Below are 14,932 nucleotides of genomic sequence, written 5' to 3' on the forward strand. Positions count from 1 at the left end.
ATCTTTGAAAAAATTAGGCCTTCTCAAACGTCGCCTATCTCTAGCTAACCCTGATACCAAACTACAGGCCTACACGTCTCTAATTCGGTCATCATTACAATACTGTTTGGTAGTATGGCATCCCCACCAAGGAAACCTATCCAGCTCTTTAGAATCGGTGCAAAATTAGGCAGCGCACTTCATTCTACCGGCGTGCTCCCCATACCAGAGCGCTTCGGCAATAAAACAATCTCTGAATCTTCTGGACCTGAATATACGACAGAAATTATTTCGCCTATCGTTGTTCCACTCCCTCTACTACAAACATTCATCTTTCTTCCTTTCGCACGAACATCAGAGCAGCACATCACATATCTCGTTCCAACCATGCACCTAAAATCCAAACAATTTTTGCCCACACAAAGAAGTCTCAGAATTCCCCATTAGTCTTGGCTATAAGGAAGTGGAATGCTTTACCTGGTAGCATTGTGGCCATTAGCGAACCATCATCTCTCCATTCAATGTTACTAACATTTCTTGAATCAGGTGCAGCATTGTAGTCTGTTTCAACTTGCCGCCTTGTACATGTACCTATTTTTTTTTATTGTACACTGTACCATACCCACGATGTAAAACAGTGACCTAAATTTGATAATTCATGCTTTGTTATTTCATTCTTATTTATCCTATATTTGTATAATGCATGAAGTGAACCCTTGTGCAATTTTGTTATCTACTCTACCCCCCCCTATGTTGTTTGTTTATTGGGGTTTAACGTCCCAAAGCAACTGAGGCTATGAGAGACGCCGTAGTGAAGGGCTCCGGAAATTTCGACCACCTGGGGTTCTTTAACGTGCACTGACATCACACAGTACACGGACCTCTACAATTTCGCCTTCAAGAAATTCAGCCGCTGCGGCCGGGATCGAACCCGCGTCTTTCAGGTCAGCAGCAGAGCACCGTAACCACTGAGCCACCGCGGCGGGGCACCCCCCTTATGTAATGCCCAGCTGAGCCCTTAGGGTACTTAAATAAATAAGTGTGCTTGTCACCACTATTTATGGAGGAACTGCTAGCTGAATGCTCACATGTTCGCCTTCATGCTGCAGCTGCGTGCACACGTGCACAGAGCAAAGCAGAATTCTTACACAAGGCCAAGGATGACGTCCCGAGTGCAAATGCTTCTTCCCACAAGCTGGCAGATATATGCAGACGCACACAAACATATGCGTGAGCAGGTCTGCGTGTGTGCACACCTCTCCGCAGCCCATCCGTCAGCCTTAAGGCTGCAGGAAAAGGTTTAGGCAAGCCATGGCACAAGCGCCGCTACGCACGAAAGGATACCGATTTAACAGCATGCGGAAAGCGGGCAGGGCAGGACCTGATTAATCAATTCATAAACACGAGACCTAGTCAACAATCTATTAAGACTATCGAGAAAGATGATTCAGCTCTGCGCGACCCCTTACCAATAGCCAATGCGTTTTGTGAATATTTTTCATCCTCTGAAACAGTTCAAAGCGTTGAAGTTCCTGTTCTATCACGTCAGCCACAGTCCTTCTTTCTAAGAGCATGCACGCCTCAGGAAGTTTTAGGTGTAATAAGCAACCTAAATAACACAGGTGCTGGATTAGACAATATACATTCTTCCCATATTAAAAGTGTCAAGCACCTAATTTGCGAGCCTCTTTGTCACGTTATCAATGTCATCTTTGAAACAGGAGTTTTCCCTACTCAATTAAAACGGGCTAAGATAGTTCCAATATTTAAGAAAGGCGACCGATCACAAATGCAGAATTACCGCCCTATTTCTATACTTCCCTTCTTAAGCAAGGTTGTAGAAAAGCTACTAGAAATACAAATACATTCCTATTACGCCAAATTTAATATCTTGTCTCCTTTTCAATTCGGTTTTAGACGTGGTCATTCAACGGAGAGTGCCCTATTATATTTTTCTGACTGGATCAAAACACAACTTGACAGCGGTATGATAGCCGGCGCTGTCTTCATAGACTATACCAAAGTCTTCGATAATATTAATCACTGCATTCTTTTTTCTAAACTCGAAAGCTATGGTATTACAGGCCCGGCGTTGACCCTGATCAAAAGTTATTTATCCGACAGGTACCAGAGCGTGTGCATTGAAGGTATATTGTCATCTCCTAGACTAATTAATAAAGGAGTGCCCCAAGGTTCAATTCTAGGTCCCCTCCTTTTTCTAACCTATATTAATGACCTTCAGACTTACTTAAATACAACCCAATGTCTCTTGTACGCTGACGACACAACCATCATGGCAACTGGTAACACGTCTTCTGAATTAACTACAAATCTTGACTCGTTGCTGCTATCTTTAGAGAACTGGAGTCACGCTAACTGTATTAAAATTAATCCGTCTAAAACCAGTTTTGTGGTATTTCACGCCCCTCAGAGAAAAATTACTTCACAATTATCAATAACTATCAACAATGTTTCAATACCGCAAACACATTCTGCTACATTTCTAGGTGTGATAGTTGACTCGAACCTGAAGTTTAATCATCATGTTGCCTCCGTTGTTAATAAAATTCGTTTCGGAATAAGGGCTCTCATCAGAACAAGGCCCTTCTTCAGCTTACATACGTTGCTTTCAATCTATTACGCATTCATACACTCCCATATTAATTACTGTATCACTTCGTGGGGTAGCACATACAGAATTCATCTTTCTATACTCATTTCTATGCAAAAACAAGCACTTAGAATCATCACTTCCTCTTCTTTTACCCAGCCGTCTGCACCTTTGTTCCATTCACTACATGTCCTGCCCCTTGAACATCTTCGCAAATTTCAGGTCCTGGTTTTTTTTTCAAAGTCATCAATAAGTACATATGTGTTAATTTTGTCCCTGAAAATATAATTACAAATAATAACATCACGCGTTTTGCTTTGTCGAACAATTTATTGTTGCCAAACGTACGGAATAATTATGGCAAGCAAACTACATCGTTCTTTGCCATCTCCACTTGGAATAATTTGCTCCCTTCACTGAAAACCCCAATGTCATTGTACAAATTCAAAAAAATGTTAAAACACCACTTGTTTGAATCCTTAGATGTTTAATAACGTTTTTGTGTTTGCAATCACTATGTAACATTCATTTGCTGTACACTTCTTTCTTTTTTGTCGCTTTATTTGCCTTCCTTTTTTTTTTTTTACCTCGAATTGTTGTGCATGCGTCGGTTTATGTATTCTGTTCATGTAGCCATAGGAGGCCCTATTTGCAGTCTCGACTTTTGGGCCTCCTGATGTGTATACCCCATAAACCATGTACTGTAAATATGAAATAAACTTGATTTGATTTGATTTGATAGGGCAGACAGATTCCCGACGTTGCACCTTTCGCAGGCAAGGTCTGCTGTTGCTTGCGTTCACACACAAACTGATCAGGTCTGGTTTCTGTGCTTGCACTACAGCCCCGTCACTATTCAGAGAAGGGGGGGTGAGTGTACTGGGTCTTTGAACTGCCCACTTGAGAATGTGATGTCTCCCAAGTTTCTCAAGTACTCACTGAAACACATTTTACCTGAGCGTCGGATGTTGCTCTTATCATTTATTTATCAGCACCGAGGACCACTCAGCCCAATTTCTGTACCTGGTGGAGAACTGATCTTGCGGCTCTTTCTTAAAGGTGCACTGAAGATGAATCTCAACTAGTCTTTTTGCCACGGGAACTCGATCTACACATTCCCAGCAGTCTTAGTAACTTCGATTTAGTGCACTGTGCGGCCGATTTCCCTAATTAAATCTGATTAACGTCCGGCTCCTGCCTTTTTTTTTTTAATTCCCCGCATACGGTGGGAGGAGTCGACGAACGCATGGAGTGCCTTTTAGGCAGTCGCGTGGAGACTTTGCTTTCGCTTCCATTTTGTTTCTTTTAGGTTTCTGTGAATAAATAGGCCTAGTCAGAGACTACATAGCTGCAAATTAGGCCCACAGAAATGAAAATACGCGTGGACTCTTTGCTTTCCCCGATCACTACGTACCACTCCGCCGAAGGCAGAGCAGCAAGCCGCCACGGAACTAGGTGAAAGGTTGGTCAACTCCTCCCACCGTTTGCGGGGAATTAAAAAAAAAAGGCTGGAGCCCGACGGTAATCTGATTTAAATTAGGCAAACCGGCCGCACAGGGCAATAAGTCGAAGTTTCCAAGGATGCTCAGAACGTGTAGATTGATTTCTCGCGGTAAAAATACGAGTTCAGATTCCTCTTCACTGCACCTTTAAGGCTATGGCGATATTTGTTCATCCCGAAAGGACGCATTTGTAGCTGAGAAAGCTTCATTTAAAAGTTTTCACACCACTCGAATTCCCACCCTGAATGATAAGACCGAAAGGGGCTTCATTATGACCACCAGAAGTGGTGACACACAAAAAAAAGAGTGCCTAGGCGTCAAAGCAATTTGCTCGTTGAAAACTGACGGCAGTGGCGACACCTGGTTTTCATTTTTGGAACTCTTCTAGCTTATAAAAGCGACGTTTATAAAAAAAAAAAGTGCGCTAGAGGACACCTTATTCCCTTTTTACTCCCTGCCATTTAGAGTGTATAGTTATGACAAACTACCAAGTCTATACATTTCTTTTTTCCTTTCTGCCTCCCCTACTGGAGTGCTACAAAGTAACTCGTGTTACAGAGGGAGGGTGGGTGAAGCAACGACTGCTTGCTTCTTCAGCTAAGCCAAGTGCAAACACTCCTCAACAGCCCTGACCACGCACACACACACCTCCACGCAAAAACGTACACGACCACAACAGAGAAGGGGGCACGCTTCCGGGAAACCTCAGGACACCAAACAGAGCGGAGAATAACAGACCAGAGAGCACACACATCCGAGCACGCCAGTGTTGACACAGCAGGCCGGCCCACTCCAAACACCACATCCTCCTCCCTGCCCACACACGGCGGTGGCCTCCGTCCAGTCCATTTTCGCCGGCAAGAATAGCATCGCTGGCTCGCTTCACTCTGGAAGCCCACTTTTTGTCCGACTACGACACTGGAATGCCCCGAGCCAGCTTTTCAACTGCGGGACTGGAATGCCCCGAACAAGCTGAAAGTATGAGCTAAACACAACCTATAATGCAGTACAGGATCCTAACCCTGCAGCAGAATATGCAGGCTTTCTGATGCCGTAAAAAAAGACCGACCAATGAAAATCAATGCTGCGGAGTGCTTCAAGCATACTCAAGCACAAAAAAATTGGCTGTGGCTTAGCTAAGGTTAAGCCTGGATATCTCGAAGCAAAAAGCTGTGGCGATGCTCGTGGTCTAGCTTAAGGTTATATTTACGGTTACAATTAGGGTATAGCTTTCTGGTTTTTCAGAAACGTACTGTCTTAGCTATGCAAAGTTTGGAGACACCCCTCTAGTGAATACGGTGCTGTCTTAGAAGGTTGCTTTAGAGACATGTACTGTGGTGTGCATTCATTTCGGGTGTACACCAAGATATGAGAGACAGGCATTTCCTTTCCTTAAAACCAATTTTCATTTCATTTCATTTTCGGTAAGGCCCTTAGGCATGGGGTATCCACCCAAATATGAGAGAGGCAGGCGTCCTTTCCTTTGCTTAAAACCAATTTTCTTTTTATTTTCCTTCCCTTACAGCCTAGTTCAAGTGTCCACCCAGATGTGAGTTTCCTGGCGCACTGTTTGCCTTTCATTTATTTTTTATTTGTGATATTTTATTTCTGCCATGTCTTTTTTTTTATTTTTCCTTGTGTCAGGGTGCTTCACGCATGTGCAGAAGTGGCAAATCTGGGCTCCGGCTCACACAAAGCGCGGTGTTGACTAGCCTAGTGGAGAAATGAAAGACTCACTAACTGTACAAGTTTTCAATGGACATCCCAACCACGCAGTGAGAAAAGGAATGAAGGAACGAGTGGAAGAAGGAAGAGAGAAAGAGACACCCTAGTGGAGGACTCTGGGTTAATTTCGACCACCACGGCAGTCTAAAGAGACACTGACATTGCACAGCACACAGGCATCTACCACATTTGGCCTCCACCTACACACAGCTGGGATCTGACCTCATGTCCTTGGGTTCGGCAGCCCAACGCAATGCAAGCAGCCTTGTTATCACTGTCAACTCAACGACTGTCGGCATGCTCCAAATATCACCGGAAATCTGATACCGGCGCAGCTGATAGCGGCGCCCGAGAGTGAGGCAACGTTAGTTCAATTATAACGCAACCAATTACAACAGAACACCGTACCCATGTCAGCAATGTCCGTGACCATACCAGCCCCTAACAAATGCCTCGTAAAAGAAACTGGTCACGAACCTTGAGTGATCGCTCTAGCCATCGCGCTTCCCAGGTGGTACAGTTAAGTAACTCCGGCCTTGGCACACCAGCACTGTGAACTGGCCGAGCGCCCACAGTTTGTGAAGCTTCATTACATCACACAAGCGAACTATTCTCGGCACTGTCCCAGCCGTGTGGCGGAAGAAAAAAAAAGGTAAAAAAGAACACCCACTCTGGGGCTTCCTGCGGTTTTTCATCTAGAACTTATTGACCCCCCAACTGCCGTGCCGAGATAGTGACGGCGGTGCGGAGGCCAACAGCGGAGGAAGTCAGCCCTGGCAGTGAAGAAAGGTGGCGACGGTGGTGGAAGCTTACGCGCTACCACCGTCCTTGGGCTAAATTTGGGAGGCCCACTTCCGAGACACGAGAGGGAGGGAGGCTGCGTGCAGCAAGCGAAGGGAGGAAACGCACAAGAAGGAGAGCGACAAGACAGATGGGGAGTGGGCGGCAATGGATTTAGAAACTTCGACCTCAGCTTCCCCCCCACAACTCGCTTCTAGGCTACGCTGCCCTACCGAAGCTCTGTTGTCTCTTGGCCCCACCCGAGTGGGCAAAGACAGATTCCGGCATGACACCTAACGAGCCCCGCAATTATCACCTGTTACTACTGCCAGAGCCAACCACCCTCCACCCATCGTTCTTTCTCTCAACCTTTCACTAGCTAACAAGCAAACAGGATGTGTTGAACAGATCGGCTGCTTGCTGAACGAACCCTTCTCCCTCTGCCAAAATTAGCCGATGACTGATCGGGACATTCATTTCAAAGGAACCTACACGCGTTGGACAAGCCGTGACCCAAATCAGCCTGCAGAAATCACTGCGCCAACTCTTCCTTTGCACAAAGTAAACTGAGTAATGCCATTGGATGAGGAAGTGTTCTAAGCTGGCTCAAGGTGAGCACAGTTGGGAGAGGAGGGCTCGAATCATGCCTGGATGAGTAAGGTTCGGGTGGAGAGAGGGCAGAATGGAGCGGGATTTTTTTGTTGCCTTCCTACCCCTCTGCCACCACCTGGCATGCTCAACAGGCATCACCTAATGACAAACGGACCTAGTACAGCGAGCGAAAAATTTGCATGGTACCCAATTTCATACCAAACTGTAATTCTCTGTCATTCTAGTAATGCTAGAACAAGGCTTTATATATATATATATAAAAAAAAAGCTCTCGTTTTTTTAGCCCCCCCACCCCATAAATTCAATAAGTGACAGTGACGGCATCTTTGATCACAACAGACTGTTGTATTTTCACTGGCCACAAAGTAAACACCACAGTGATCCATTCTCATTGGTCAAAAGGTGATCATATGACTGTGGCTTGGTGGCGCCATCTGTTATGGCACACTCCTATTGTGTGCCGCGGCGGCATTTCAGCACCTGACCCGTATTAAAAGTGATAAGGAACTCCTACTTACTCATGCTCCCACGACTCCAACACAATAAAACCCTCGTAAGCCTCCCTAAATGAAATCAGTCGCATAGAATTCCAACGTGCACTAGCAAAGTAAAGCGAAGTCCCCATTGGCATGAACAACGGTGACAGGACAAACAGTCTCCATCAGCAGTTTCAGTCGCAAGGTCAATGACAGTATTCAGGGCACTTAAGCTAGGAATTTGCTGCAAACGCTGCTCCTTTTGATGTACGGATGGATACTTGCTGCCTAGCTTTTCGACCGCTGCGAATGATAGCGTAGCATCAATCCCAGGCAACCGTTGAAGTTATTATTACCCGAGTGTATTCCTAGGTCTCCATACAAACTCAACAGTTCCCTCCACTCAGTCACCGAGATCTTAAGACTGAGTGTTTAATGAATTACATCACACTGACCGACTGAAATGCAACACTAAAATGCACAAAGTTACAGAAGTTCTGCAGCGCTGTGGTGGCCACTAAGTTGACGTGATTGACTACAGCCAACTAACACAAACTGGACCACCGACCCGCCGCGGTGGCTCAGTGGTAAGGCACTCGTCTGCCACGCCGGAGTACCCGGGTTCGAACCCGACCGCGGCGGCCGCATTTCGATGGAGGCGAAACACAAGAGGCGCCCGTGTGCTGTGGGATGTCAGTGCAGGTTAAAAGATCCCCAGGTGGTCAATATTATTCCGGAGACCTCCACTATGGCACCTCTTTCTCTCTTCTTTGACTCCCACCTTCCTCCCTTCCCTTAGGGCGCGGTTCAGGAGTCCATCCAGATATGTGAGACAGATACTGCGCCATTTCCTTTCCTCAAAAACCAATTTACCAACTGGACCACTGACATCAAAAATGGCACTGCCAATAAAACGAGGCCACCGTCTATCTCGCACGATATTTTTATTCATATTTTTTATTTATACTGGTAGGTCTTTACAGCGTCCACGTTTGTAGGCAGGATTTGATAGTGCCGAACGGGTCGCATCCTAAAAAACGCGGCCGCAGTCCACTCAAGGCCGATTCCTAAGACGCCTCAAATTTTTTTTCCTCGAAGAGAAACGCCAGTTGCGCAACCGCAAGAAGGTGTGCGCAGGTAGTGTGGAAGAAAAAAACGCCTCGCTGCAGTCGACTCACACATCCGGCCCGAATTTCGTGCTAGACATAAACGCGCCGATTCTCAGAGCTTCGATCTTCACTCGAGTCAATCGCGTAGGTTTGAGCAAGCTTCGGATTACCACAGCCCCGCACTGTCGCGCGCATCACCGGGCGACGTCGGTCGTGGCACTGCCTTTCCCGCCGTTCTCGGAAAGAAGGCGGTGACAAAGAGCGACAGGTCGGTGCCGTCACGGCCGCGACCACGCCAACCGGTGAGCTGTCGACACCCGATACCGTACGCCGCGAGTAAGCAAGGTTTTGAAGAGGGGGGGGGGGGGGGCACACACACACACAAAAAATACGAGGAACTTTAGCGGCTAAAGTGGTGAAAGGCGAAAGCCTGAGTGCTGCATTCTGCTACGCGATTGTTCACTTCACATTCTGTCGGTGCGTTAACTGGCAATTAATGACGTTTAATCTTCGCCTTTTAGAAGTGGAACGCGACAGCGTGTTGTAGCGCTGCCAGGGAGTCCACGGAACGCCACCACCGGTTCGGCGCGATGCGTTGCCCTTTGCACGCAACGCTTTTTGAGGAAAGGAAATGGCGCTGTAATTCTCTGTCATCTCGGTGGACACCTGAACCGCACCGTACAGGAAGGGAGGAAGTGGGAGTGAAAGAGGACAGAGGGGCCGTAATGAAGAAAATGAAAATAGTGTTTGAGGAAAGGAAATTACGCAGTAAATGTTTCGCATATCTCGGTGGACACCAGTCGAAAATTGTATTTTAGGAAAGGAAATTGCGCAGTAACTATCACATATTTCGGTGGACACCCGTCAAAATTCGCGCGCAGTGACGTCATGAGCATTTCGACCAATCTGAAACGCGGACAAATTTGCTAACACTTCTTGGTCACGACAGCATGAGCGATTAAAAAAAGTTAACAACATGGAGCAACGCGCCCCGCGCTGGAATCGGATCACGAGAGCGTTACTGGCCCTGAGCTTGGAATGTAGGAAGGGCGTTCTTTTCACTAATCTTTTGTTGCTTAGTTTTTTTTCTGCGTTCCTTATCTTCATCGGGTGCCGCGAACAGAGCGAAGCCGAGATAAAAACCGTGCGCGCTTCAATCGGCGCGTATGCGAAATTAATGTTTGACCGATAGCCTCATTATGCCGGCCGCAGTCCACCGCTCGCTAGCCGTTAGTAATTAAACCGGGTTGGACATTGATCGCGCGATATTACCGCCAGCGTAACATCACGGCAACCACCGTTCCTCTCGCAAACAAACAAGAGCGCGATAATGTGGAGACTCCGACTGAACTTTTAGCGGTCGTTCCCGAGCCCGCCAGATTTCCAGTGAACGCGTGCGCAGACGACAAGAATCTCAGACTTCTATATTTTTTTCTTTCTGGTTCCTTTTATTTTTTTTTCCTCTCCCACAATGCGCCCGTTGTCGTGGTCTCACGTACAACACGACCTCAAAAAAGTGGGACACGCGGTCGTCAGGGCGTATTTTTTGCTCCTACCGCGCTTGCAGACGGCACACGCCTGCTTCGTTTTTGCTTTGTCGTTTCTGTTGACGACTGGGCCGCGTAGGCGCCGGCACGCGCGAGGAGAAAAATAATAAAAAGTATCAAAAAGAAAAAACGTCGTCCGCTAACACGGGGAGGAAAGGAGAGGCATGACGCGTGCCTGCCGGCCACGACCTACTGTATAATTATACAGTAGGTCGTGCTGCCGGCCTCGCCAGCGTCGGCTACCTACGTAAGTACGGAATGACCTCCGCCCGCAGCGTACAGCCGTCCGACACCCAAACCGAGCTTTCCTTCCATTCATGCGAGGTAGATGAAGAAACAATCGAAACCGCAAAATCGTGTGGGCGCTCGGGGCTTTCTCATGCCGTACAGGCCTACACACACAAACCCAAAAACCGCGCAATCCCGTCCGATCGCTCTCAGGGAAAGGAGAAATCGGGTGAAAATCGGCACTGGCGAAGTCGGGAGGAAAAACGAGCAAAATACAATCACGTCGGCGATGAGACAGCGGAGGGCGACTAATCACGGACTTCCTGCAATCGGCGCCGCTTCGGGGTTGCGCCCTGATGGCTTTCCCCGAGGTTGCAGTTCCGATGCTGCCTCGGAAGCGAAAAAGGAGCCGGGCGCCAAGATTGTATTGAATCTCCGACGTGCGACGACGTCGGCCCGAGAAGAGAGCCCTCGCAGATTATTTTTTTTTCTTTCAACCGCCGCAAGACGGACCGGCGACGATTCAATCAAACCAATGAAGGCTTCGTCTGTTCCGTGTTGCAGCCGGAATTATATTCCAACACCACGCGCCCTCCGTCAAACGGTGCCGGGCGAATCCCTACGCCGTCGCGGCTGATTAGAGAAAAAAAAGCCAAATAAAACGCGAAGAGGCTTCCCAACGCGACGAGCGCCGGATCCAGGGGAAGCCGCTTTTCCGCCGGAGTTCATTTTTTCCGGGCTGAGGAAACCGACCGGCTCCACTATGAAAACGGGTTTGTCGTTGACGAGAGTTCCCAAGTTTTCTTCTACAATGAAACGGAGAAATAAAGGAACCACACTCGCCGCAGCGCGGGGTCATGAGTCAACAACACCCAATGAGAAAAAAATAAACAAGCACAACTCTTGAGACATCGCCGGCGCCAACAAGCGATTTGCGGTAAGCAGTAGGCTACAGACAGACTCGCCCCAGCAGCCAAACCCCGCCAAGCACAGACACCTTTCCCAACACGAGGACGGTGACCAGCGGTTAACCAAGCCGCTATGGAGTTTAAAGTGCGAAAGGAAGGCGTGGCACTAAACGTGACCTCCGGCAAGAGAACCCCGAACTCGGTTGAATGGCAGCACTCACCCATCGCCGACGACCACGCACTTTATCGCCTGCATTCTGTACCGAACTCGATGGGTTAACTGTTCCGGGCCACTTTTGATTCAGTTCCCTGCCGACGCCTGGGCGACAGGAGGGGGGCACGGGAGAAATAACTTTCGTTGCGCCGCGGCACCACAACACCACCGGCGACACCACGGCGAGTCGGACGGACGCTTCTTCTCGAGCCCGCAAACAAGCAAAAGAAGCAAACTTCACCACGACCACCACCGCACGAGGCACGCGCTGCTCACTCCCACAAGTCGGCTCTTCAGGAGCTGGGCGGTGGACAAGATGGCGGCCATATATAGAGAACAAAATGGCGGCATCCGAAATTTTTCTCCCCAGTTCCTGACGCCGTTTAGTACCTAGAAAGTATAAAACGCCTTGTGCTCCACATTAAATGAGCCCAAAATGCGAGTAAATTGATTTTATTTTGCACTTCTCCAGCAAAACTTTGTGCATATAGCAATCTTACTCATTTATGGCGTCATTTTGTTCGCGGTTTGCGAGCAATCTAGGGACAAGGAATGCGACCCTGGCGCCCCCAGCATTCGCTCAGCCATCTATGGCGTCCTCAGCTGCGCGGTGGCATGGCGCGGTCCGTCAGCCTTCGAACGTGAAATGTAAATAAACATTCCGCGTGGTTCCCACGGCAGCAGGCCACCGTGTTCAGTGGCGCAAGCGATGGCGACCGTCTGGCAGCAAGTGCTCGCCGTCGATGCCCGCTTCAACGCTTACAGGTCTCCCAACGACCCCAACTTTCGTAAGTTTCGGTTCACGTTTCGCTGGCGGCGTTGCCCTTGGCCACCTGTTTCTGACGCGGCGAGATGTCGATGCTGAAAAAAAAAAAGTGTTCGCTGTGAATGTCACGAAGTTGGAGGGCGTCCGGTTTTACGATGTTCAACGTTGACACGTTTGTCCTACGACGGCGGACAGTATCGTGGGTTTAAGCGTTCGCGGGCGCATATTTTGGCGCCGCGCTCCGGTGTCGTTCGCGAAAGCTGTCGCGTTGTTCGCAGCTGTGTTCAAGTAGTCCGGCTTTGGTGGAACTAATAGCGTCATCGTGGAGATTATTTCGATCGCGGGGTTTTAGATGGTCTGAAAGGCAGGACGTCTCGAACCCACAGCGCTGGACTCTTCACTCTGGTGAACCACGCAACTCGATCGGAGCGTGGTACGCAAATATTAAGGAATATTTTGTATGAAGCACTAGTGTTAGTCAGAATTAAAATAAAAATGTTGGCTTGCATACGTTCACGAGGCATCTCCAGTCGATAGTTAGTGTACATTTCTTGCAAGTTGTTGATCGTTAGGACAAGAAGCCAAATTTCTTTCAATACAGCAACCCAGCTAGCGAATAGATCTAGAACTGTTTCTCTTTATGCTTGTGGTGATTCATTATATACAAACTTTTGTCGATCTTCCCAGTGAGAAACGGAGAATTCTGTATTTAAAAGTTCATGCTTGGCATTTTTGTCAAGCTTACACCTCGTTTTGTGTGTGCTCTATGTCAGCCCATTTCAGCGAATGTCTTAAGTTGATCCCAAAATCAGCAAACCCTGAAAATTAGCTGCTCATAATACTCTTCTCTCTCTATCTTATACAGGGACACTGTACATACGAAGGCGGAGCCAACTGCTTAGGGAGTCACAGAAGAACGAGGTGATGTATCTTGTTCTTGGCTGACCCATGAACCTCGAGAGTGGCTGTGTCGACACACGACGCAACTCGTTTCTCCATTTCCTGCAGTCTAAAAGCCGTTACGTTTCCCATCTTAGTCTAAGCGCCGTCCTTCTTTTCTTTGCCCTATGGCACGCCTGTGACACTTTGAGTGATGGACGAGTTGTGCAACTGATTTCTTTTCTTTTGTTTACTTTCCATTTGGCGGCCTCCGTCGGTGTCTCCAGCAATGCGTCGCATTCCGCAAACAGTACCTACGCCTCCGAAGCCAGCTGCTCGCTCAGCGGTATGGCGTGTCTGTTGAGCAGTCGTAAGTGCTTCTCCTTGGTTGCACGTTGATTGCATTTCTTCTGTGTAATCGTTGCATAATGAGGGCAGCGAAAAGAGGAACTTGTGCCTTTTTGGCATAGCAAGCTGCGGCTTCGTCTCACGGCATTTGTCCCTCCACTTGAAGGCGAACGAAAGGGGTGAAGGAATGACAGCCTGAGGGCGTGTCGGTTTGTAGACGTGGCTGGAGTTAAGCTGCAGCACATTAACCCTTTCAGGCGCTTTGTACACAATTGTGTAAGCGGCAAACTTACGGATTTTTCTGAGAAACTGGAGCACTTAACAGTGGTTTCATTATTTGAGTCAAATTGAGCACCCTTCTTGTTGCAAATAAGTTGCTTTTTTGTACCATGTAGCGAATGCAGTAAGTAATATTTCAGATAAGAGTGAGCTAGGTAGCACTTTGTCTGCCATTTTTGTGCACACAGATTTTTCCGGGAGTGAAAAGATAGATTGTTTTTGCTCAATTTCGAGTGTAATGTGAATCTTCGAAACACAAAGCGATTCCACGATCCCTAGGGTGTTTACCTGACACACGAGAACATTTCTATGCGATTATTTCTATCAAATCTGACACTTTGTACGGAATTCTCCACATCGTTGTAAAAACTTACCTGCTAGTCTTTCACGTTCGAAAACTAACAAATTCCCTTTCTTGACGCCTGAATATACTGCTTAGGTGAAAAAATAATTGATTTCAGTCACAACAAAAAATGGCACCTGAAAGGGTTAATGTCTATCTCTGATTCTAAATGATATCTTTTACTATGAAACATAATGACATTTCTCTCCAAACTTAGCCACGTTTCCCTCCACTACGGCGTCTCTCATAGCCTTAGTGTGAATTTCAGTGCTACATCAAATTGTATTTATGCAATAGTTTTGCTAAGGATAGTGTGTTCAGGCCTGAATTCAGCTAAGAAATGTGGCTTTCGCAGTTGAAGGCCTCACAATACATAAAGGTAGCAAGGCAATCATTGGGGTAGTACTGCCAGTCCTGAGGATACAGTCAAAGGTTACCTCTGTTGTATACCAGGTTCTTGGCCAGAAAGAAATAAATGCTGAAGATAGGCACTATTATACAGGGTGTCCCACCCGAACATGAACCAAGGTATTAGAAAAAATGGGTACAAATCGCAGGAATTAAACTGGAACACAGTTTTGCAGTTTCTTGGAGCAAGTTTAGTGTTGTTCACTTTAGAATAATCT

At 47.4% G+C, this 14,932-nt stretch overlaps 2 protein-coding genes across 5 annotated transcripts in view; one reads left to right on the forward strand and one right to left on the reverse strand.

The window, feature by feature from the left end:
- Positions 1-12,029, reverse strand: part of Rac1 (ras-related protein Rac1) — a 28,797-nt gene extending 16,768 nt beyond the window's left edge. The window contains exon 1 of the mRNA XM_089586352.1: positions 11,699-12,029. Coding sequence (XP_089442478.1) covers positions 11,699-11,733 — 35 coding nt within the window. The 5' untranslated portion in view covers positions 11,734-12,029. The remainder of the gene's footprint in view (positions 1-11,698) is intronic.
- Positions 12,030-12,253: 224 nt separating this feature from the next.
- LOC149346123 (WD repeat-containing protein 13-like) overlaps positions 12,254-14,932 on the forward strand; it is a 45,842-nt gene continuing 43,163 nt past the window's right edge. Inside the window, exons 1-3 of one of the 4 annotated variants that reach the window (XM_089586347.1) lie at positions 12,254-12,479; positions 13,323-13,378; positions 13,624-13,706. In XM_089586347.1, coding sequence (XP_089442473.1) covers positions 12,401-12,479; positions 13,323-13,378; positions 13,624-13,706 — 218 coding nt within the window. In that variant the 5' untranslated portion in view covers positions 12,254-12,400. Of the gene's footprint in view, positions 12,480-12,682; positions 12,891-13,322; positions 13,379-13,623; positions 13,707-14,932 lie in introns of those variants that run through there. The other 3 variants (XM_089586350.1, XM_089586349.1, XM_089586351.1) reach the window with 3 other exon arrangements.

Source organism: Amblyomma mixtum, chromosome 4 (genome assembly GCF_055824585.1).
Source record: "Amblyomma mixtum isolate Tamu chromosome 4, ASM5582458v1, whole genome shotgun sequence".
In the NCBI taxonomy this organism is placed as follows: Eukaryota; Metazoa; Arthropoda; class Arachnida; order Ixodida; family Ixodidae; genus Amblyomma; species Amblyomma mixtum.